Below are 23,145 nucleotides of genomic sequence, written 5' to 3'. Positions count from 1 at the left end.
GATGTATCTGCCTTGTTCTAACCGAAAGTTGCAAACCCAATATTCATGTGGTTTCTGCCTCTTCGAACAAAACTTGCAAAACATATTTTTGTTTCTTCGTGCGAATGAATGTGTTTATAGTGGTTAACCACTAAAAAAGAAGCATGAAACCATGGTTTCATGCTTCTTTTTTTCAGAAATCACATATTTCTTGGAAGCATATCGCGTGAGTAAGATATTTGTGATCAACATCAACACGGGCAAAGTACAACTACATAAAACTTGTACTTCAATCCCTAGGTTATAGACTTTTTAAACGAATTTTACGAAAAAGTGTAACATTAAATGCACATTTCAGCAGTAAGAAATATTTCTGAAATTTTGACAAAGAGCGCAATGCAGCTTGATTACTTTTCTCGAGTGGCTCCAAAATCTGATATATAGCATATGTAGTTGTCGCGAATGCGGTTCAGTGGCATCGCTCTTACACATCATTATTAATAAAAAACTTTATTGACACAACATCAGACGATCTCCAAAGCAAAGAGAGTTCATTTGAGTTAAATCTGAACTGGTGTTTCTTCCACAATCTCCTCCTTATATAGACATCTGATATGACCTTCCACGCAATGGTCGCAAAGGTTATTCCACGGGTTTATTGGAAGTTCATTGTAACCTTTGATCATAGAACTCTTACGTTATAGAGTTTCCTTTCTTGTTGTAGAAGTGCGGTCATGTTGAAGTTGCTTGATTCATCCTATCGCGAAAGTAGTGCCTGACTTATCAAAAGCCGGTTCAAATTCAATTTTCCGCTGTTAATTGGATACATAATTGTGCTCTGAAATTTAGAATCTATTTCATCTGGAAGCCTGGGAATTATATTTGAAAAGCCAGCTGAAAATGTTGTTGAGCTACTTCCAGGTGTTTATTACTGAAATTGTTGAAAACATAAATTAATTTTTTTCTGAAAGCCACAATTATATATTTTTAGTCCAACTTGTAGAAAAGGAAAACGACATTTATTTTGAGACCGTAAACAGAAATTAGCGTGTTAGATTTTTTTCCCATATTTTGGAGCAAATTTGTTGGTTTCTAGAACTTTTCAACTATGATTTCTAGTAGACGTTAAGGCCTGAAAGAACATTGAGTTAAAGCAGCCTAAATTATATCCAACTTTTGTTCTTTTTTCTGAAAACTGGTTATCATTCTGAAGCCACTACAATTAACACAACAAATTTCAGATTAACACGGTTTTTATTTCACAACTGTAGAAATAAATAAAATCAATGAATACATGATTTATTGTGGGATTGGAGCCTTGAAGGTGATGCACGAGTTACGGATCTTCCATGCTCCTCCTTCCTTGACCCAGACGGTGAGTGACCATCCGTTCTTGTCGCCAGTTGGCAACTTGGCGCTGATGGAGCAGCGCTCGACGACGACATCTCCGATTTGAGTGACTTCGTCAATCTTGACGTCAAAATCGGCCTTGACGAGAGCAGCCATCTTGTCACTTTGAGCCAACTTGGCGGCCTCATCAGCGGTGCATGGATCGTGGAGTGGTCCGATGAAGACGGCATCCTTGGCAGCGAACTTCTTGGCGAACTCATCGTGCTTTCCGGCGTTCTTCAATGCCTTCATCTCATCGTGGAACTTTTGGAACTCGGCCTTTGCTGAAAGAGAAACATTTGATAAAGTTTCAAAACTAATTCTTTAACTTACACATGGCTAGTTGGGAGAGCAGTAGATGTGAAGACAAAGGTCTCCTGTTTGCAGCTACTGAAGTTTTCAATACATTCAGCCGTTCTTTTATACTCCTCTCGTTGCCATGGTTTTAATTGAAGCTTAGCAACGAGCAGAAACCATAGTGAAGAAGCCGACTGATCAAGTTTTCGAAAAATGTGACCATGAGAATATAGGGCTTGAAGTTGAACTTTTGAGCACACAAGGGAGAGTGTATCATTTGTAGTTTATGTGACTTGAGCTTCTGAACCAGAAGAAGAAGTTTCCCAAAGGAAGTGCCATGAAAAACTAGGCTCTTGAAAACATTATATATAGTGGTTTTTGAACTTTCAACTTTACAAAAATTATTTCTAGACTCTAGGAAGATCCTCGCGAAACTCCCAGTAAACTTGTTCAAAGAGGATAATATATGCTTGATACTGAACTAATAACTTATCAAAATTTTTATAGCTAAATTTTTAAAATCGGTGCAAAATCTCCTGAATTTTCAAAACAAAATAATAAAAAAATCAAGTGGACTTTTGAATTAACATGGGTTTATTTCACAACTGTTGAAATAAAGCAAATCAAATAAAATTTGATAATTTATGCCGATGGGACAACCTTGAACGTGGTGCACGAGTTACGGATCTTCCATGCTCCTCCATCCTTGACCCAGACACAGAGGGACCATCCAGTCTTGTCCCCGCTTGCAACCTTGGCGTGGATGGTGCAACGCTCGATGACGACGTCCCCGATTGGAGTGATCTCGTCAATAGTGATATTGAACTCTCCCTTTGAGACGGCAGCCATCATCTCGCTTTTTGCAAACTTGGCAGCTTCATTCACATTGGCTGGCTCGTGGAGTGGACCCATGAAGATGGCATCTTTGGTAACAAACTTCTTAGCAAACTCGTCTTGCTTTCCGGCGGCTTTCAATGCCTTCATCTCATCGTGGATTTTTTGGAACTCAGCTTTGGCTGAAATGTCAAAATTTTCAATGTACATAAGCACGGAAACATTCTAAGGAAATTCAGAAAAAAACAAAGAAAAACTTACTCATTGTTGGTTTGGATGTAGAAGATAAAGACGTTTGTCAAAATATGGAGCTTCTGAATTTTCCACTTTTGCCATTATTCTTTTATACTGCTCCAGTTGTCATGGCACAATTGGTTCTAAGCAACGTGGCACAAACCACAGATGGGAAACCAGACGATCATGTTTCATAAAAGCGTGATCTCGAGAATATAAGGAATATAGAATGGACTCTTAGTCACAAAATATGTGATTTTCGTAATGTAAAATTATAATATTGGGGTTCTGAATCGGAAAAAGGACACACTTTTGTGCTTTTTGGAGTTCCCGGAAATTCATTACATTTTTCGATAGATCAAACTTGTGAATCTAAAAGATTAATCCAAAGATCAAAAGAATACCGGAATCCCAAAAGCGTGAAAACCAGGTGTTACTCTAAAATTTAATTAAGAAAAAACATGAATCGAAGAATATATGAATGTGACGTTAATTATGCATATTCAAGCATATTTTAGCCATGCCGTTTTTTCTTAATAATTTTCCAATTTTTCGGGCATCGATCAATCGCATGTGTATAGCTGGAACATGTGCTTGCCCGAGATGCACACTCTTTTCCAATTCGACAATTGTTCTCGATGCAGAAAATGAACTGACGGATACATCACAGAAGTTGCAGAGACGCCGAGATATCGAGATTTTCTTCATGTTGTGGCCATCATGCCGGATATCTATTTGATGATCTGAATTATTTCATTTTTCCGGATTCGATTGATATGATTATCCTAACATTCCTTTTGTTTTGTGCAACAGTTGTTGCAGAAAATTCGATCCATATTCAGTATTTTAGGGTAATACATATTAACATAAAGTTTTCAATAAACTACAATTACATTTTTTCAGAGGCCTGAAGAGTATGGAATCTTCAAAGTGATTATCGATGGATCTAGGCAATGGGAAAGTTATATTTATATGAATAGATCTGCAAATTTAAGAGAAGAAGAGATTTATAAGTTGGTGAAGCCGTTTTTTGAGCGTGAGTATTTCACATTTGTCTGTGTATTTATTAAGCTTTCCAAACATTATACCAAAAAGTTGGAAACTTAAAAAAAACAACTGAGAACAAAATCAGAAAACTTAGAAAGTAACTCAAATTTTGAATTGAAAGAGCACACTCAAAAAAGTATTTTATGCGACAAGACTCATCGCTTTAATTAAGATTTATCCTTTCCGTTTTAAGTCGATTTTATTCTAAAAATTAAAAAAAAACAGACCTGGTGGCTTTAAACTAAATCTTGTATCGCAACACATTTTTAGTGAGTTTCAATATTTTCCAGAAGATCCATCAACAAGACGGTATGAATCTTCTTCAATCACGAGGCATCTTGGAAAACAGTTTGAGTATATTCTGAACAGATATACAATTGATGAAATTGCCTTTGTAAGCGCTAAAAACGTTTTAAACCTATTATTATAATATTAAGAGATTTCTAGGAAAACTTATGCAGCCAGATGAAGCCCAAGTTTTCTTCAATTATTTTATCTACAACTCAAACACCTAAAAAGATTAAGTGGGTCGTTGAGCATCCGAGTGCTCCATTCACAATTCCAACTGGATTCACAAAGAATATGGGGAGAGATGAGTATCAGATTGAAATTGGTGGAAAAGCTAAATTGGATGACGATAACTTTGATTTCGAAGCATTGCAAAATGTGGGTTATTTAAATCTGTTTCTAGGCATTTTTTAGTAATTTTTCAGACACAAAAGTTGATTATCAAACAGCCAACGGAGTTCAAAAATGGAGTAAACGGGAAACGACTTTTGAAGTTTTTTGCTCCAGAACTTTACATGGAGGGGACAAATGAGATAGATTCGGATAGTTTGAAAGAATTCGGAAAGGTTAGTTTTTTCTTTGTTTTACACCTGTTTGCAAATAAAATAAAAGTAACATTTTTTATGTTCCAGGAGTGGCTCGAGGGAGATCGTATTGTTCGAAATTGGGAAATCCATCTTTACGACGAAAAACAATCAGAGAATCTTTACTTCGAGAAAAATGGAACAACTCTTCAACTTACTATTGAGAATGGTCGTTTTACCGCATCAACTTATAAGACGCCGGAAGGTCTCATTTATACGTTTACTTCTCTGTGATATAAATTTAATTTCGGAATAAATGAAAGTTAATGAGTGAAAGTGCAAAGAATAGAAGCATGACATTTTACTATGGATCACAAGTATTACATATATCGATTTCCTGAATCTAACTTTATTTACACACTGAAATGGAATATTTACATGACAAAATAGATAACAAGCAAAAGTATAATAGAAGAGATCACTAGTGGAACAGTGTAATTGGTAGGCTCCGGTTTGGTTGTAGTTGCCATTCGGACACGTTGATCAATAGTCAAAATCGCATTTCTGGCACCGTTCCAAGTGTGTGGCCCAGCCAATCTGTAGCAATACCCTGCGTTTGGACCAAAGAAGAGGCGAAGACCAAGAACTGGATCAGTAAATAGTGTTCGAAGAAGTGGGACTTGACATCCAATAAGCTCTGCGAGTTCATCCATATATGGAATATAATCGACTTGAATAGTGTGACGTCTGGATTTTACGAACTGCTGAGCCATTGCTTCTTTTTTATTCAAAACATCCTCAGACATCTGTGACTTTTTAGGAATTAAATTGTTTCCAGAAACCATGTTGGCAAAGAATACACGAGCTTGTTGTTCGGAAACTGGCATAATTGATCCAAATGGTTGAATGAGACCAATGATGCACAAGGAATTATGATCGGAAGTAGCCACTGGGAACATGTATTTGAAAAGGTCCACCTCATTCTCACTAACTGGAACCAACTTTCCGTGTTCAATTAAATTAAATTCAAATGAGAATCCAGTTGACATCACGACCTCGTCGACATGAGGAACAATAGTTCCATCTTCAAAATGAATAGCGTATCCATCGAATTTCTTGATGTTTGGCTTGATTCTGACTGTACCGTTGGCGATTCGATTCGGAAGTTCATCGTTTAAAGATGGATGAGCAGAAAACACACGATGAGCTGGCTTTAGTCCGTACAAATCGTGATCAATACGTTGATTGATACGATATTCAACAAGGGAGTTAAGCATAGCTTGAGGAAACAGTTTGTAGAGTGAGAAGAAACGCCTGAAAATGTGCATGCTAATGTAGAATCCGTTAATAATCTCTTACGTGTTCATTATAATGTCAAATGGCAATCCTCGTGTCTCCAGCTTTGGTATAAGCCAAGTTCCACGCCGAGTGACTAGGTAGACTTGTTTGGCAATTCTTGATTGCTCAACTGCCACGTCGATTCCACTATTTCCAATTCCAACGACAACAACTACCTTGTCTTCATAACCCTTGTGATCCTTGTAATCGTGAGAATGAACAATACGTCCTTTGAATTCATTCTGACCAGGGAATGGTTTTGGCCAATGTGGTATAGCGTGGTGTCCAGAGCAGACAAGAACGCCATCAAAGATTTCTTCCAACGTTTTTTCTTCTCTTAAATTGAACAGTTTAGTTACTTATAGTTGCTCAATTGAACAACTCACGGTGTTTGATAAATGACTTTCCATGTTCCATCATTATCGTAGTTCTTGGATCTTTCAATATTTAAAACTCTGTGACGGAGCTTGATATGCTTCATAAGTCCGTGATGCTCTGCATAAGATTTGAAGTAGTTGAGCATCTCATTGTTATGCATGAAATTTGCTAGATTTTCTTGAGGTGTAAAGTCAGAGTAAGCCGTCATTTCTTTCGAGGTGTTGATCACGGTAGTTTTCATAACTGACGACTCTGAATGTATGAAAATATGATGCTGAAAAAAATAAAAAATCTCACCATTCGTTTCGTGAGATTTGTATCTCCATAAGCCTCCAATATCATCTGACGCCTCAAAACAAGTGACATCAAAGCCATAGAGAAGACCATGTCTGAAATCCAGCACTATTATTTCAATAAAAATCAGAATTACAAACCGAATCGACGGTAATCCAGAAGCACCAGCTCCTATGACAGCAACACGCTTGTTCCCCATTTTGACAACAAACACGAGTAAACGATTTGAACACTGCCCCTAGAGTTTACGCTTTTGTACTCACCAGGGCGTGTCTTTAAACTGTTCAATGCTCCTCAAAGTTTTCACCATGTGGTTGATCATATTGACCCATGAAACTACAGAGACCTACACGAGGCGAAAACTGTTCAATGATCTCCATATCAAGTGTGGAACACGTGTTGGTCTAAATTTTTGGTCGTCTCTGATCACGTCAATTGTTTTGAGTACAATCGGGTACGATCATTGAACAGTTTTTAGCATTTTGTTGCAAAAAATCGCTCAAGATGTACAGAACTTTCACGGCAAAACAGAAAATACGGGTTGTAAACCGATATCTGAATGAACTATGGTAACAATATATTTTTCGTGTAACAATCTATTTTTCGTGTAACAATCTATTTTTCGTGTAACAATCTATTTTTCGTGTAACAATCTATTTTTCGTGTAACAATCTATTTTTCGTGTAACAATATATTTTTCGTGTAACAATCTATTTTTCTTGTAACAATCTATTTTTCGTGTAACAATCTATTTTTCGTGTAACAATATATTTTTCGTGTAACAATCTATTTTTCGTGTAACAATATATTTTTCGTGTAACAATCTATTTTTCGTGTAACAATCTATTTTTCGTGTAACAATCTATTTTTCGTGTAACAATCTATTTTTCGTGTAACAATCTATTTTTCGTGTAACAATCTATTTTTCGTGTAACAATCTATTTTTCGTGTAACAATCTATTTTTCGTGTAACAATCTATTTACGAAAAAATAGTGATTATCGAACTGATTATCGAACAATTGGAAATCAAATGAATACGACAAAAACCGAAACAGAGTTTTGAGATTTTGAGGATTTTGAGGAATGTACAACAACAAGAAAATAAAACTTCAAGAAAATACTAAAGTTGAATTTAAGTTCCTGAAGGACAAATTAATCACACTGAAACGATACTTTGTAGAAAATAATCAGCTAGCAAAAACTGTAAATTATCAGATAAAAAAAATGTTCTAAAACATTTTCAATCGTTACGTAAAGATCAAGTGGTCCACACTTCAGAATGTTTCATTGTTTCCTTTTATACATTTTTCTTCTGTTACATGTTTAGAGAGTTTCAGCAACTGATGCGGTCAGAAATGGAGAATGGATCTGCTTGGCTTACAATCAAATGCTCAAATGACAACTTCGGTTTTTTTTGAGAATCGGAAAATCTAGTTCCATTCAGTTTTTTTTTCAACTGAGAAACTACAGAAACTAATTCTAAGGTATTTCAATTTTTTTAAAGCTAAATCTTTAGACCTGGCATTCCAAATGTCTTCAAAGTAAATTCGCTTTTATTAAATTCAACTATCGTTCTTTGTCTTTCTTTCCTTCAGAAGTATATGATATACATTTGATATTAAAAACATCCTTTATTTCTCACATAAACTCTCACCCCCTTCATATCTCGCAAAGCTGCCAAATTAGAATTTGTCTAGCTGTCTTACACATGCAATATCTTACTTCTGCACCCTCTTCACAGCTTGAAAACTCATCTCGCTCATATTGTCGTTGTACTTTCTCTTGACTTCTTCTCTTCCCCAATATTTAAGCTCTTCATTTACTCAAATTTCATACACCTTTCACATCCAAATTAGTCAGATAATAGACGGGTTCGTGATGATGAAGCACTGTGTCTATGGCAACTAGCACCTCCCTTCTTGACACAACATCACTACTATTTTCATACTTTTCTGCTCTCACATCTCATCCGTCTCCTTTCTTCCTCTCCGTATTCATTCTTACAGTGTTGTTGTGTTGGTTTCAGTGCACCGGCGCCTTGTGTGCCTATCGATTATTTTGCGCAAGGACACTGGGTACGTAGACACCTCACACTTCTAGCTATTTATGCAAGTTGTCGTCCTCAAAATTCTTGGCCTAAAATTTTGTTCTGATTTCTTTTCATTCCCAGCAAAAGCATGTTGAATTTTTTCGTTTTCTCTTTTTTCTCGTGATATAAATTTTGAACTGATTGAACTATTTGATAACTGTTTCACAAACAACATGTTTACAGGAATGCCGAAAGCAAAGAAAGTTGACGCTGTTGGACCAGCCGCCGATGCTGATATAACTAAACCAGAGTTGGTCGTTCCATCGGAGGATCCTAAAACCGAGTAAGTTGATTAAAGGATTCTAGTTGAAAATGGGATGTATTAAATCTTAACTCATTTCAGAGAGATTGAGTCTGTTGAAGAGAAAACTGTTGAGAAATCAACAGAGAAGCCCGTTGATAAGAAAGGTGGGCGTCCGGTTCGTGGAAAGAAGTCTCCAGGATCTGACGAAGAGGCGATGGATGGCGAGTATGAAGCCGATGAAGAAGAGGCGGCACTGGAGCCAAGAAGAAGCACTCGCGGAAAGCGTTCCTACGATCAGGAGACCGGAGGAAGATCCGTGAGAAAAGTTGTGAAGAAGGCTAAGGAAGTCAACAAGAAACCGGAGAGAGCACCATCGGCAAGGTATTCTGTAAAACATCAGTTTTCAGTAGTAAAAATATTCTAAATTTCAGAGGCAGAGGGCAAAAGCCAGCCATCGGAAACGATTCAACCACCGAAGATGGTGAGGAGAAGAAGAGCGGCAAGGCAAGTATAAGAAGTTTTAGTTTAATTGAATTTTAAAATAATTTCAGAATGCCTCTGACACTGACTCCGACGAGGAGGCAAAAGTCGTCAAACGCCCAACCAGCGGACGTATGAGCGGAGCTCCACCATCTGCACGCATGTTGGCTCTGAAAAAGAAGAATCACGATGATTCTGAATAGGTCTTCATTGCTCGAAAATTGATCTCCTATCTTCGGTACCTTCTCATCCAGTTCATCAACCTCACTATCTGTCTCTCGTTTTCGCATAAATATCACTAAAAACTCCAGTATTCAAAAGGAGAAGAGAATTGCGCTAAAGTGATAACACTCTGCATATCGGCTTTATGAATACTTTAATTCGTATGTGCTTGAAGTATAATCAGGCAAATTACCAAAAACGATTGTAGAATACCTATCCCAATGTGTTTTTATTGAAATTGGTTTTTGTGTTTAGACCTAGAAAATGAACAGTTTTTTTTAGTTTGGCTGTGTTTTTAAATACGATTTTTAATCACATGCGCCATGTTGAAAATTAGATTCAAAATTCTCAATCTCAAGCTTCATGTGTCTTCCTTTTCTCATCCTCCTCGTTCCTTTTTTCAATGATCTGCTTATATAAAAATTAATTAATAAATCGTTTATGGTACCGAATCAGAAACATGAGAATTTAAAGCACAGTATAAAATGAATAAAAATAAAAACGAGAAGATATTAAATAGCTGGGCAAGCATTGCGATGAACATCACCAAACACATCAAATCTCTCAGTGTCAACTTGCTTCTTGCGACGAATCTTGCGATCCTTCTTTAATCCGAAGCTAACGAATCTGATACATCCGACGAATGGCTTATTAGTTTTGATTCCCTTGTTAGTGACTCCTTCTGGAAGACCTCCGAAGTACAAAGGATCCTTGGTAAGGACGTCGGTCTTGGCCTTCTTCAGAATTTTGAGATGAGCCTTGCCGTTGACCGCGACAGTAAGAAGGTTTCGCTTCTTTGAGATCTAAAGATAAAAACAGTTAATAAAAGATGATTGCTGATTAAATTACAAAACTGTTTTTGGATTTACCTTGAATGATTGCCATTGTCCATCACAATATTGGTTTTCAATATCCGGATGATGCCAAAGTTCTTCTCCTCCACTTCCACTTTCGACTGTTGTTTTGATGGATCCATTCACAAATTCTACAGTGATATACTCCAAAACTCCGACCGAGAACAAAATTCCGTTCTTCATTCTTGGTCTCATTTCAACTTCTAGTCCGAATGTAAGTCCAACTTCGTAATCCTTCTGAACAATCGCGTAACCTCCATCCTTTCCAAAGTACATTCCTGGTTCGGAGAACTGGGAGCATTGCTCAGTTCCAAATTCCTTTCCGTTATCCAAACTCTTACCATTCAACTTGAAATCTTTGATGCATCCACTGAACTGTGAACGGACACCAACAACAAGATTCCTAGCAAATCCAGCAAGATCCGCTGGAACACCTCCGACGTAGAATGGTGGCTGAGTTTCGATGAGATCCTCGTTCTGGTTGGCAGCTCCTTCAGATTCGTACGAGTTATCGTCAACGATCAAGTGGGCCGACTTTCCACGACGAGAAACCTTGATGGTATGCCAACGACCGTCAATGATGGATTTATCAGATTTTATGATAACTTGGCCGGATCCAGTGTCATATGTGAAGACAACACGACCATGTTCAAGCATGACGGCAATATGATCAGTACGTTTGTTGGTGGCAATGAAGATTATTCCATTATCAGAAGTTGGACGGATCTTGAAAGTGAATTCTCCGCTGAAATAAGAGTTTTATGCAATTTGAATATACCTACATTCAACCATACCTCTTATCAATAGCCTCTGGCAAGATATCATATTCAATTCTACTGTATTGTTGACTTCCAAAGTTAAATCCTTCAGCATCTTCGAATTGGACCATTGGGTCTTCTGGAAGACTGCAATGACCATCTGGTCTGGCCTGAAAAAAAAATGAATTAAACTTTCAATTGTTGAAATTTCGAAAAAGTGGAAATGGAACTGAAGATGGTTAGGTTTTATGAGTGCGAGATTAAATGAACTGAGGATAAGGGAGATAGAACTGAAAAAATAGGTAGCAAAGAGCAACTAAGGATTAGTCTTACTGGAGACAAATCAACAGATTCAAAATGATCTGGAAATTCAAACGGTGTTGATGATTCACGTTTCGCGTTGGTAACAGTAACCGGTGGGTCTCTCATCTTTAAAGTTTTAGTTTTGGATTGTTTAAATAGTCACGTTAAAGCGATAAATTAATTATTTAATAACTTACCTCTGCTGGTTCCTCAGTTGGCTCTTCAGTTGTGGTTGTGGTGGTTGTTGTTGTACTTTCTTCTTCTTCGTCAATCGGAAGAACTGCTACATCAGAGTCATCAGTTGGCTTTGGAGCAGCTGTAGTAGTTGTTGAAATATTCTCATCATCACTGAGAGAACATCCATTCAATGAAATCTCCTTGATCTCGGAATTGGCAAAGTCCAGAAGTTTTCCATTGAGTGTAACATCTCCGATACACCCGACAAATGAAGGTGTCTCGCCAGATTTTCCGAAGAACGCGGAGAGGAAGCTTGCATCTGGATTCGAGTCATCGGCGTGCTTTCTGGCGACTTCATTAGAGAATGAGTCATCAGCATCAATTCTGATAATGTATTTCGTCTTACGGATAGACACATAATGCCATTTCTCATCTGGTGATGCAGCAAGTTCAAGGGTAGCAATATCCTCTCCACTTGTTACAGTCAGAATTCCATCTTCATTAATACTGACACTGAGAACTGAGTCTTCATCGTCATTGACTGTGAAAAGAGATGATGGCTGACGGATAGATCTTGTCTTGAACTTGAAAGTAACTGAAACATCTTCTGAGAATTCAGTAGCATTGTTGAATGAAGCAGTTGTTCGATCAGACAAGAAAGAGACAGTACGAACTGAGTGAAGTGGGCATCCACTTCTGACTCCCTTCGAGGCGTGACTAGATTCCAAATCAACATTATCGGATCCCAGTTTTACTGATTTAATGCACCCTCGAAGTGGGACGATGGTAGTTCTTACAGAAAGTCCAGAAGGAGTTCCTCCAATGTAAAGGAATTCAGTAACTGACATTTCAGAGTCTTTTCCAGGAACATCTCCTTCAAGAACCTCAGTTTCTCCGTCGATCATGATTTTGACGTGTTTCTGAAAAACATTTTGTTTTTGTTAAATAAAGTTTGTTCTATAATATCAGTGTGAACCTAGTTTCTAATAGAGCATCGCTACAAACTCATAGCTCTAAAAAAGCGTTCAATGCTCACAATCAGAATAAATGAAAATAACAAACCTCTTCTCTGACAATTGAAACAGTATGCCATTTTCCATCATTATAGTTCGAAGATTCAGTAATCCATTGACCAACTCCTGATCCAAGATCAACAGAAAGTTTAACTCCTCCATCAGACAACTCAAGAGCCATAAAGTCCTTATCTTTTCCAACAAAGAACAAAAGTCCATGAGGAGAGAAAGTGAGGAAGGACAAAGAGATCTTTGTTGCCTTTCTTGGATTCCAATGACTTGGCTTATAGGAAGTGTATCCTTCTCCATCAAGAGAAACGACAAGCTCATCAGCATTATCAGTAATCTTTGGTTTCTTCTGTGCTCCGTTCACATTTGTGTTTCCCTTTTCACGAGAATTCCAAAGTCCGATTGGTTCACCGTGAAGCTTCAATGATTCAATATCACCAACAAAATCACGATTGTACAAGTCCTTGCTTATTCTGGCCGAAGTCGGAACACCTCCAACGAAAAGTCTAGAGATTTGCTGGTTCAGGTTGAGAACACTCTTGTTTCCTCCAGCAACTGAGCTCTTAGTTTCAGCAGTTTCAACGCTGTTTGGCTTCGAAAGTGTCACGCTGACCGTTTTTCCGATTCTTTCAATGTTCAATCTTCTCCACAATCCATCATTGACAGGGGTGTCAAGCTTGACAACAGCTGGAGCATCTCCAAGATCTACAGTAATCTTTGGACGTCCATATTCTATTTCGGCAGCAACATAATCAGCTGTTGGAACAGCACGACTTCCGACAGCAGTTTCCTCATTTCCGAAGAAAAGTGGAATTCCGTGTTCTTGTTCAGTTCTGAAGTAGAACGAGATATCGGCGTGAGCAGCAGAACGGGTTACTCTTTGTGGAATGTTCAAGTCGAGAGATGATCCTTTTTCGAAGTGAGCTCCAAGTTTAATTCTATTAGCAGCATCACGAGCAACAGCAATCATTTCCTTGATTTGAGAAACCTTATCACTGACGGAATCAACCTTGGCACTTCTTGCGGAACTCAACTTCTTGAGCTCTTCAAATTTGGAAACGATGACTGGAGCCAGTTTGTTAAGTTGGACTGAATTTCTACGAGCAAGACGAATTCCTTCCATTGCACTGTTAGCTTTTTCTGTGATTTCTTCAGCTTTTCCTGCGATTTCAGAAATCTTGGCGCGAGTTTCTTCAATGTTTGCGTCAATTTCAGCTTTCAATTTCTCAACTTCTTGAACTTTCTCGTCAATGGAATCCAATGTGTTCTTACTGTACTTTGGAATTCCAGCCTTCACAGCTTCCTTTCTCTTTCTCAGTTTCTCGGAAAGTTCAGTCAACTGCTCAAGTTGTTTCTTTAGTTTTTCAGTTTCCTTAAGGTCTTGTGAAACAGTCTTCGAGAGTGCATCAATCTTTTCCTTAGTTTCATCTGGGAAAGGCTTATCTCTAGCATTTTGGACACTTTCAGCAAACGCCGGTTCTGCACTCAAAGCTTCGTAAGCATTGTCAATCTGTGCCTTGGCGTTTTTCAATGTGTCGGTAAGATTAGAGAATGCATTTGCAGCTTCAACAGCTTGATCAGTATTGTCCTTGTTATTGTCAAATGTCTGTCTCAACGTGGTGGCCTGGAGGTGAAGCTCGTGAGCCTTTGCGTTTACAAGTTGCATATCAACTGATTTCTCGTCTCTTCTTACTCTCTTCTTGGCAGCTTCAAGTGCTTCAGCAACATCATTTCTTGTTTCATTGAGAGTAGTGACAGCATGTGTCATTTCCTCTCGTTTGTCTTTTAAGTTTTCAGTGATGTTTCCGATTGCAACATTGAGCTTTTGGAACTCTCCCTTGGCGGCTTCAACGCGTTCCAAATCGTCAGTAATGGCAGCAACAAGATTTTCAACTTTGGTCAATTGGAGCATCTTTGCAATCTGAAGAAAATTACTTATTATTTTCAATCTGACTTAGAAACTACTTACGTTATTAGATTTATCAGCCTTTGACTTTGATTCCTTGAGCAATTGCTGAGCACTGTTCAAATATGCGGCAAGTTCTTCGGCTCTCTTTTTCTGAGCTTCAAATGTTTCCTTCTGTTTGTCCAACTTTTCAGTCTCTTCTTGAATCTTCTTCTGAATCTCTTCTAATTTTCCTGGAACAGTCTGAGCTTTCTCTGGATACTGATCAGCTGATGCTGCTTCAAGAGTCATCAATGTTTCTTCTGCTTCCTTCAAAAGTCTTGGATCGACATTGACAGCCTTCGAAGATGATCCAATGGCGAGTGCGATTTCAGCTAAACTTCGGACACTTTGTCTGGCACGTTGAGCTCTCTTCATGACTTCTTGCAAGAATTCGGTTCCATTGAGAGTGATGTTCTTTGCAGAGGATACCGAATTTTGGGAATGAGTTTTGGTTCTGACAAGTTTGTTCTGGATTTGAGTAGAGTTGGTGAGGATATCCTGGGCATCTCCAAACACATTTCCAAAAGAGTTTTCTTCATCATTGAGCATCTTTGTGATTTCATTGATGTCATTGAATTCCTTTTTATTTCTGGCAAGTCTTGCTCCAACAATTGTAGCAGAAGAAATGTTTGCAATGGCAGTACCAAGAACATCAATTTCCAATTCCAAGTTGTCAACGTCTCCAATGAGATGGTGTACACATTCATCACATCGTCTGCATCCATAGGTTGGAATTCTGAGATACGAAGGAAGGCATTGATCACATCTTGATCCAGTAGCTCCTTCTTGGCAGTGACATTGTCCAGTTCTTACATCACAAACTGTTCCCATAGAGAGATCAGCTTCACAATCACACTTGTCACAGCCATGCTCTCCATAGTTCCAGTAGCCATGCTCACAGTGTTCGCAACGCATGCCAGTGGCTCCAGGACGGCATGTGCATTGTCCGTTCTCAACATTACATTGGGTATTGAAAGCGGCCGTTCCACAGTGACATCCTTGGCATCCTTGACACTTTGAGAAACCCCAATGATCTGGTTTGCATCTATCGCAGGAGTCTCCTTCTACATTGATCTTGCATTCACAACCTCCGCTCTTGTTGTCACAGTATTGCGATCCACATTGACTACATTCGCAGGAAGAACAATTCTTTGCCGTAACAGCATCTCCATAGAACCATGCAGCACATGACTCACAATGTCTTCCATCAGTATTTTGTTCGCAGAGATAACAGTCTCCGCTGTTTGGATGGCATGATCGAGAGTCTGTGAGGTTATTGTTTCCGTTACATTGACATGGTGAGCATGATTCTCCAGATATTTGTGGATGTCCAAAAAATCCAGAAGCACATCTATCACATCTATCCCCAGTGTATCCTGGTTTGCAGTTACATTGAAGAAGTTGTCCTTCTTCGGAGACATCACAGGATTTAGCAAAGTTGTTGGTTGGTGCAAATGGGCAGGCACAAGCCATACAATCGTATGGTGAACCGTTAGTAGCATTTCCATAGTGTCCTTCATTACAGAATTCGCAATGATCTCCATTAGTATTGTGTTCACAATCAGTACAGATTCCAGTATCTGGGTCACATGTAGCAGAGTGCCCATTGCATTCACATGGTACACAAGCTCCCAAGAAACTTCCAGATTGAACACGATGGTATCCAGAAGCACACAGCTGGCATGATGGACCAGTGTATGGAGCTGGGCATTGACATTGTTCAACGGAAGAAGCCTTGATGACAGAATCAACTCCATTTGGTTCAGAGATTTCAAGTCCAAACTCATAGAGTGTACTTGTCTTTGGATGATCAAAATATGAAGCCTTCAAGGTTATGTTTTGAAGAGAATGGAGAACCTTCATGAGCTCTTCTCTTGTCACAGTTTTTCCTTCGGCAGTCAAGAAGTTCTCTGGGACAAGCTTGCATTTGACAGTGAATTGTTCTTCTGGATTTGTTGGTTGTTCAGACGCCCAGTATTCAATAGTCATATTGGCACCAGTGAGTCTGACGTCAGCATCAGCGTTCATAGATTTTCTTCCTCCACGTGGAACAGTTGAGAGCTTGAATGTGAGCTTCAATCCATAACTGGTAGTGTAATCCTTTTTCTCAATTGGAACATTGAAATACACAGAGTTTGGAGATGTTTCTTCAGAAGTGTAAATAACAGTATCATCCTTGTTATCAACCATTCCATTGTCATCAGTGGTAAGGAATGAAGACATATCGACGGACATCTACAAATATCATAAAATAACAATTGAGAAAAATATTCCTAAACTTACAATTGTAACTGGGTACATGCTAGATCTACAGGAATCAGTGACACCGAAGCAGAAGCAGTTGACACATCCAAGTGGATTTTCTGCAGAGAGATCGAAAGTTCCAGCTTTACAAGCTTCACAACGTCCTCCGTAAACGTTTTCCTTGCACTTGCACTGAGCATTCGTAGCATCACAAATCTCTTCAGTTGTTCCAGCTCTGTTACAAGAGCATCCATAACAATGAGGAAATCCGTAGAATCCAGCAAGACATCTATCACATTGTCTTCCTCCCATAGATTCTCTGCACAAGCATTGCCCACTTTCTGGGTCGCAAACCAAATTTCCTCCTTCCGATCCTTGTGGATGACAACCACATTTCTGGCATCCGATAAGTGGATCGTACCCGAAAGCGTTGCTAACACATCTATCACAAGTTTGTCCTTCAACATGAGGTGGGCAGAAGCATTGACCGGTGCGCTCATCACATTGTTGTCCAGCATTACACTGACATTCTGAAATTATAATTCAAAATTAACATGAAATACGATATGTACACTTACTGATACACTCTGGGAAGTTGTAATATCCTGGAGCACATCGTTCACATCGTCTTCCAATGACACCTGGCTTACACTTGCATTGTCCTCCATACTGTTCACATTGGAATGATTCAGATCCTTGAGCGACACAGTCGCACGAGAGAGCAGCCGCGTTGAAATCGGTGGTCAATGAAAAAATCTTCTGCTTACAGAAATCACTGACTGATTCTGGATGATTTTTCAGATTATCTTCGGAGCACTCCTTCAGGAATTCATTCGAAAGATCGAGAGCAAGTGGCTCCATCAGCTTGTCCTTGTAGGAATTGTATGGGACAGCTGTGATAGAGTCGATATAAATTGGCCCTTTTTGGGAAGAGTTGTGGTAGAATGTGGCGGTGTACTTGTCGTCCATATAGAATTGAATAACTTCTGGTCGTTCTTTGTCTCTGATAAGAGCACGACATCCACTGATTGATGGGCAAAAAGCGAGTGGTACAGAAGCTAAAAAGACACGTTGCATAGATGTAAAAAGAAAGGGTTAGTGCGTAGTAGTGTGAAAAAAAAACAGTTGTGAATCTAGTCATGAAACTAAAAATAGCATGCAACGAACCATTGAATATGAACCGCGAAGAGTACTTGTTGTCTGAAAATGGTGCGGTGCGGGTGTGGATGCATTAGAAGGAAAGGACAGGTGAGGGTGAGGGTGCAGAAAAAATGAAAATTTTTAACTTTTTTGGGAAAATTGTGAAATCCTGAAAAGGGGGAAAATGTGCGAAAGAAAAACAAACAACATGCGAAGGAGTTGCATGAGTCACCCTGGAAGTAGTGCTCATTTTGAATGAGAACATCAATGTTGATTGGAGTGTTGTCTGGATTGAAGTAATGAACCATAAACATATAGTGTCCCCTTGTTGGGACAACTCCTGAGATTTCAACTGTTGCCTGTAAATATGATTTCAGATAAAGTTCAGGCTATAATCAAGGAATTAATACCTGGGCATCATCAAGCGGAACTACACGCATCTCTTTTGAATTGGATACTGGGAATGGAAGTTTGTCTCCAAGAATAGACTTATCCATATTTGATCCACTCTCTGCTTCGGTTGTGACTGAATCAGCTGCTGGTGGGTAGCTCTGTTGAACGCATCGGGCATCCTTTTTAATACAAACTGGGACCTGGAAAACATACAATTAATGATAATTGTGCCTGAATATTTATTACCTGTTGCAAGTATTCTGAGCTGAAATCCGACTTCTTGATTAGTTGAACACCGGCAAGTCCGAACTCGTGATTTGGTTTAATGTTCAATCTAACAGTAGCTTCACCCTTTTCAAGTGGAATGTATGGAATAGTTCCTTCAGAAGAAACAAGTTCACGACAGAATGTGGCATATGGACAATGATGGATCACAGCATTTCCATTGAGAACTTCTTTGTCGTTTTGGCTAATTCCAACTCCAATATTTCCATCGGTTTCTTCTCTGTTGTGGTATTCGAGTACAATGACATACTCTCCAGTCTCTGGAACATCCAATTTAGCTTCAACAACTCTTGGATTCTCATCAGCACGAACAAAAGCAGCTGGTCCTGTAATTTCGGAGAGAAGAATTTCCACTGGAACATGCTCAAGAGCAGTGGTAGTTCCATCTTCATTGATATAGTTAAATGGAACCTTATCCATATCAACAAATTGCCTGGAGACAGATGGAATTGGTGGATAGATCAAATCAACACAAGTGGTGTTCTTGGTACTGTGTGAGAGACATGGCTGTGGAGCACGCTGACGAAGAACAGTTCCTTCGTAATATTCCGCAGGGAGAACTACAACGTAGTCAAGGAAAAGTCTTTGTTTTGTAGAAATAGCCAGTGACCATTTTCCTGGATTCAAAACAAATGGCTTTCCATCGACAGTAATTTCCTTCATAGCTGGGAGATCTCCTGGAGCAAAAGTAGCTTTTCCAGTTTGCTCAACATCATGGGTATGAGTAAATCTTGGATTAATAGTGACAGTTGCGGTTACCGGAACACTTGTTGGATTTCGATAACGGAAGAGAAGACGATAGACAGTAGCTTTGGTAATATCAACATCAATGAGAATCTTGTCTTGGATTGGGGAGAAGACAGCATATCCGCGCCATGAGAAATCAGCGAATTGCTCAGGATCCACAGCAAATCTCACAGGTTTTTGATCTTCAGTATGCGCATCCTCGGCTTCGTATTGATTGTGCCACAAAGTTGGGAAGTAATGGTTCTCAATTGGTTGATCACACCTGAGTCCAGTAACTCTTGGACGGCATTTACATTGTCCTGATGTGATGTCACATTCAGCTCTCAAAGCACCTCCAATATCACAGTGACATGATTCACATCCCATTTGGTTGTAACTGTTCAGTCTATAGAATCCATCAGCACACTGGTCACATCTTCTTCCGTCTGCGTTCTTCTTACACATACATTGTCCAGTCTTAAGATCACAAGTGTTCAATCCAGAAATTGTTCCATTGACATTACAATCACAGCTTCTGCATCCATCCTCATGGTGGTATTGAAGATCCCAGAATGTTGGCTTACATTGATCACAAATTCTTCCAGTAACATGTTTTCTACAGGAGCAAAGTTCTCCTGGAGACACTTTATCGCAGCCTTGGAAATCTCTGGTGACTCCAGATGGGTTGCAGTTGCATTCCTCACAAATTGGGAAGTTGTAGAAGTTTGGCTTACAACGATCACATCGCTCTCCTTCAAAGTTGCCTTTACAGTAACACTGTCCATTGCTGTCACACGTTTGTCCCTTGGCTCCGGAAAGAAGACATTCACATCCACGACAATCTGGATAGTTGTAGAATCCTGCAGCACACTTATCACAAGTTCTTCCAGTGAAGTTTCCGTTACACGGGCACTGTCCAGAAGTAGCATCGCATTCTGGAGAAGTGATTCCAGCTCCGTCACAGGCACAAGCTTTGCAGTTTGGATATCCGTAGAAAGCAATGTCACATCTGTCACACTTGTCTCCAGCGAATCCTTCTTTGCAGAGACATTGTCCAGTTGTTTGATCGCAAACACCTCCTTCTGTTCCCATTGGGTCACAGTTACAGACTGAAAATTCCAGTTTCATGGAAAAATCCAAATTTTTGACAACTTACATTTACAATCATCTCCAAAATATCCTACTTGACACTTGTCACATGACAAACCAGCATAGGCAGGTTTACACTCGCACTGTCCAGTAGATGCAGAACAATTTCCATGTTCTGATCCAGTAGCGTCACAGACACATTCAACACAACCAGCAGTCACATTAGTGTATCCATCGGCGCAAGTCTCGCAGAAGGTTCCTCCGAATCCTGCTTTACATGGGCACTGACCATCTTCTGGAAGACATACATCTCCAATTGTTCCATTTACGTTACATTCACATGGTTTGCATTTTGGTGCATCATAATAACCAGATGCGCACTGATCACAGTCCTCTCCAACGAAGCGAGGAAGACATTCGCACTTTCCAGTTTCTTCAGCACATGCACCTGTGTGTTTGTCAGGGTCGCAGTCACAGACTTTACATGGCTGTGGCTCATTCCATGTAACTCCCTCTGGACGGAAGTATCCAAAAGAACACTTGTTACAGTTGACTCCTTCAGTATTTTCACGACAATTCTTACAAACTCCTCCTCCTTCATAATTTCCTTGTGAATCAATGGATTGCTTATTCAAATCAACTTCGGCGTCGTATTCACACTCGTTGGAACGTCCGAAACAGTTACAAGCTTCACAGGTGAAGTTATTGTGGGCTGTGGCGGCTTGCCATTGCTTTTGCACAAATCCAGGACAACATCTCTCACACATATCTCCGCATGTATTATGTTCACAACGGCACAGAAGAGATTTTGGTCTTTGTGGCTCGAGGATGTCACAGGTGACGGCGTGACCGTTGCACACACATCTTCCTCCAATCATAATTTCCTTGATGGCGTAGAAGTACTGAAAAACATAGATAAAATACAATATCTAAATTGTGAAGAGGAAATTAGTCAAAATTATTTTCAGGAATATATTTTCTGATTTTACAAAAGTGAGATCTCACTTACTCTTCTAGTGACAGTTGGGTCTCTCCACTCATTCATATCCATCAAATGTCCTTGAAGAGTTCTTGTTCCAAGAAGACGAAGTCTGACATTGGTTGCTCTTGTGAAATTTTGAAGCGCCTCGGAAGTTGCAAATTGACGGGAACTTGGTCTATGCTCAAGAATTCTGATAACCATCTCAGCATTCTCCAATGGTTGAAGACTGGCCATATCAGTACGACAGGTGACAGAGTCATCCTCTGAAATTGGTGACAGAGACTCCATTCCGAATCTTCTCATACATTCAGCAGCGTTCTCGGCAAAGTTAAACCATGGTTGATAGGTCTTTCCATGATCAGTTGATCTTTCAAGAACCCAACTTCCTGGACGAGGACTGTTAGCCATTTGAATCCAAACATAAGCCACGTGGAATTCCTGTTCCAAATCAATAGTAATGTTGACCTCATTGTGCTGGAGTCCACGTGAAAGTGGAGGAGACATCCACCAACTATTGTTTCCGTCGACCATGTTAGCTGCTGGATGGGAGTTCTCATTTCCAGCATTACAATGACCACAACCGTGTCCTCCACGTACCATTGGATTTTCGTATTGAGACCACGATTTTTGTTGTTCATCGTCTTGGTACGAATAAGAGTTCAGCGGTGTATACTGTGTCGATCCTAAAAAATAATTCATACAATATAAATCACTACAACTCCAAAAAGAAGAACTCAACAAGATAAATTCATGAAGTTGACTTACCTGTCAGAGAGCAATAGATTTCAGTCACCGGTTGTCCTTGAATTTCTCCACAGGTAGATGTAGCGGTAATTGGTTTTCGGTGGGAAATTGTGATTTGAGATGGAGTCAAAACTTGAGAATAAGTGAATTGTGCCAATAATGTTACTATTAAAAATAGAGCCTTCGTCGCCCAAGGCGACGAATCGTACGGACTCATCGCGATCTGAAAATTATTCTTAAAATTTTAGGAAAAAAAGAATAAAAGACAAAACTGGGAAGAAAAGAAATGAAAAGAGCGATAGTGGTAGAAGAGGCGCATCTGGGACAGTTGTGCTCTGCCCTCAATCGCCAGATGCGAGTGAATGTCCAATGAATCAAATGAGTGCACAAGGGAAGGAGGTGGAGAGATGATAGAACAACGGTGGGCCGCGCCTGGTGCAAAGGATGCCTGGGATGGTTGAAGATGGATCGTTATGTAGACTTTTTTAGAACTTGGTTTTGAACAAATATCTTGCTGGAAAATTTTAGAGGTCAATAGAATGTGTGTACTTTGTGAAATAGTTAACTAAAACAGTGTACGATAGTGCGTTTTAAAATGAATATAAGACATTTTGCGAAGGGTTTGAGATGTTCTAGTTTAGTTAAAGTATGTATATGTGTGATCTAAAACTTAGCAGCATTTTCATATAGTATGCAAAACAAATGCAAAACAACATTTTGCAGAAACGACTGTTCTAATAAGTTTCGTTTTAATTTTTGAGTAGCCTTGTCTACATTAAGAAAAACGAGGGTTTTAACAGAAAAATTACTAAATTTTAATACAAAAACTTCCAGCTTTGGGA

General features: G+C 39.2%; 6 protein-coding genes across 11 annotated transcripts; 2 read left to right on the top strand and 4 right to left on the bottom strand.

Annotated features, from left to right (window-relative positions):
* Window positions 1–1,217: 1,217 nt before the first annotated feature.
* R102.2 (DUF4440 domain-containing protein) lies at window positions 1,218–1,746 on the bottom strand. The gene is made up of 2 exons (NM_069574.7): window positions 1,702–1,746; window positions 1,218–1,652 (listed from the first exon to the last, which is right to left on the bottom strand). Exons 1-2 carry the CDS (start codon window positions 1,703–1,705, stop codon window positions 1,279–1,281), a joined length of 378 nt encoding a protein of 125 aa, NP_501975.1. The 5' UTR covers window positions 1,706–1,746; the 3' UTR covers window positions 1,218–1,278.
* A 495-nt stretch (window positions 1,747–2,241) lies between these two features.
* R102.1 (DUF4440 domain-containing protein) lies at window positions 2,242–3,305 on the bottom strand. Its single transcript, NM_069573.5, has 2 exons — window positions 2,761–3,305; window positions 2,242–2,681 (listed from the first exon to the last, which is right to left on the bottom strand). The coding sequence occupies exons 1-2, from the start codon at window positions 2,762–2,764 to the stop codon at window positions 2,308–2,310; spliced, it is 378 nt and encodes a 125-aa protein (NP_501974.2). The 5' UTR covers window positions 2,765–3,305; the 3' UTR covers window positions 2,242–2,307.
* Window positions 3,306–3,494: 189 nt separating this feature from the next.
* On the top strand, window positions 3,495–4,921 carry K08C7.6 (GLPGLI family protein). The gene is made up of 6 exons (NM_069572.6): window positions 3,495–3,584; window positions 3,637–3,769; window positions 4,071–4,174; window positions 4,228–4,446; window positions 4,494–4,634; window positions 4,701–4,921. The coding sequence occupies exons 1-6, from the start codon at window positions 3,510–3,512 to the stop codon at window positions 4,884–4,886; spliced, it is 858 nt and encodes a 285-aa protein (NP_501973.2). The 5' UTR covers window positions 3,495–3,509; the 3' UTR covers window positions 4,887–4,921.
* A 64-nt stretch (window positions 4,922–4,985) lies between these two features.
* fmo-2 (Flavin-containing monooxygenase) lies at window positions 4,986–6,829 on the bottom strand. Its single transcript, NM_069571.5, has 5 exons — window positions 6,743–6,829; window positions 6,606–6,697; window positions 6,317–6,560; window positions 5,952–6,266; window positions 4,986–5,906 (listed from the first exon to the last, which is right to left on the bottom strand). Exons 1-5 carry the CDS (start codon window positions 6,799–6,801, stop codon window positions 5,027–5,029), a joined length of 1,590 nt encoding a protein of 529 aa, NP_501972.1. The 5' UTR covers window positions 6,802–6,829; the 3' UTR covers window positions 4,986–5,026.
* Window positions 6,830–8,873: 2,044 nt separating this feature from the next.
* On the top strand, window positions 8,874–10,090 carry K08C7.4 (uncharacterized protein). Its single transcript, NM_069570.5, has 4 exons — window positions 8,874–8,975; window positions 9,036–9,317; window positions 9,368–9,440; window positions 9,488–10,090. Exons 1-4 carry the CDS (start codon window positions 8,878–8,880, stop codon window positions 9,617–9,619), a joined length of 585 nt encoding a protein of 194 aa, NP_501971.2. The 5' UTR covers window positions 8,874–8,877; the 3' UTR covers window positions 9,620–10,090.
* epi-1 (Laminin-like protein epi-1) lies at window positions 10,062–22,530 on the bottom strand (the record flags this gene model as incomplete). Of its 6 annotated transcripts, NM_001307079.3 has the most annotated exons (16): window positions 10,066–10,441; window positions 10,508–11,237; window positions 11,287–11,420; window positions 11,584–11,679; window positions 11,751–12,650; window positions 12,793–14,673; window positions 14,722–16,935; window positions 16,984–17,474; window positions 17,523–18,002; window positions 18,112–18,144; window positions 18,290–18,443; window positions 18,495–18,677; window positions 18,724–20,597; window positions 20,645–21,479; window positions 21,587–22,242; window positions 22,325–22,520. In NM_001307079.3, the coding sequence occupies 16 exons, from the start codon at window positions 22,518–22,520 to the stop codon at window positions 10,151–10,153; spliced, it is 11,148 nt and encodes a 3,715-aa protein (NP_001294008.1). In that variant the 3' UTR covers window positions 10,066–10,150. The 6 variants fall into 6 exon arrangements, with proteins under 6 accessions (NP_001255500.1, NP_001255501.1, NP_001294007.1 ...); NM_001268571.3 differs by lacking the exon at window positions 11,584–11,679 and having other exon boundaries at window positions 10,062–10,441; window positions 22,325–22,526; NM_001307078.4 differs by lacking the exon at window positions 18,112–18,144 and having other exon boundaries at window positions 10,064–10,441; window positions 18,317–18,443; window positions 22,325–22,530.
* Window positions 22,531–23,145: the final 615 nt, after the last annotated feature.

Source organism: Caenorhabditis elegans, chromosome IV (assembly GCF_000002985.6).
Source record: "Caenorhabditis elegans chromosome IV".
Taxonomy (NCBI): domain Eukaryota; kingdom Metazoa; phylum Nematoda; class Chromadorea; order Rhabditida; family Rhabditidae; genus Caenorhabditis; species Caenorhabditis elegans.
The sequence above is the reverse complement of the archived record's forward strand: the minus strand, read 5'-3'. Positions and strand labels throughout refer to the sequence as shown.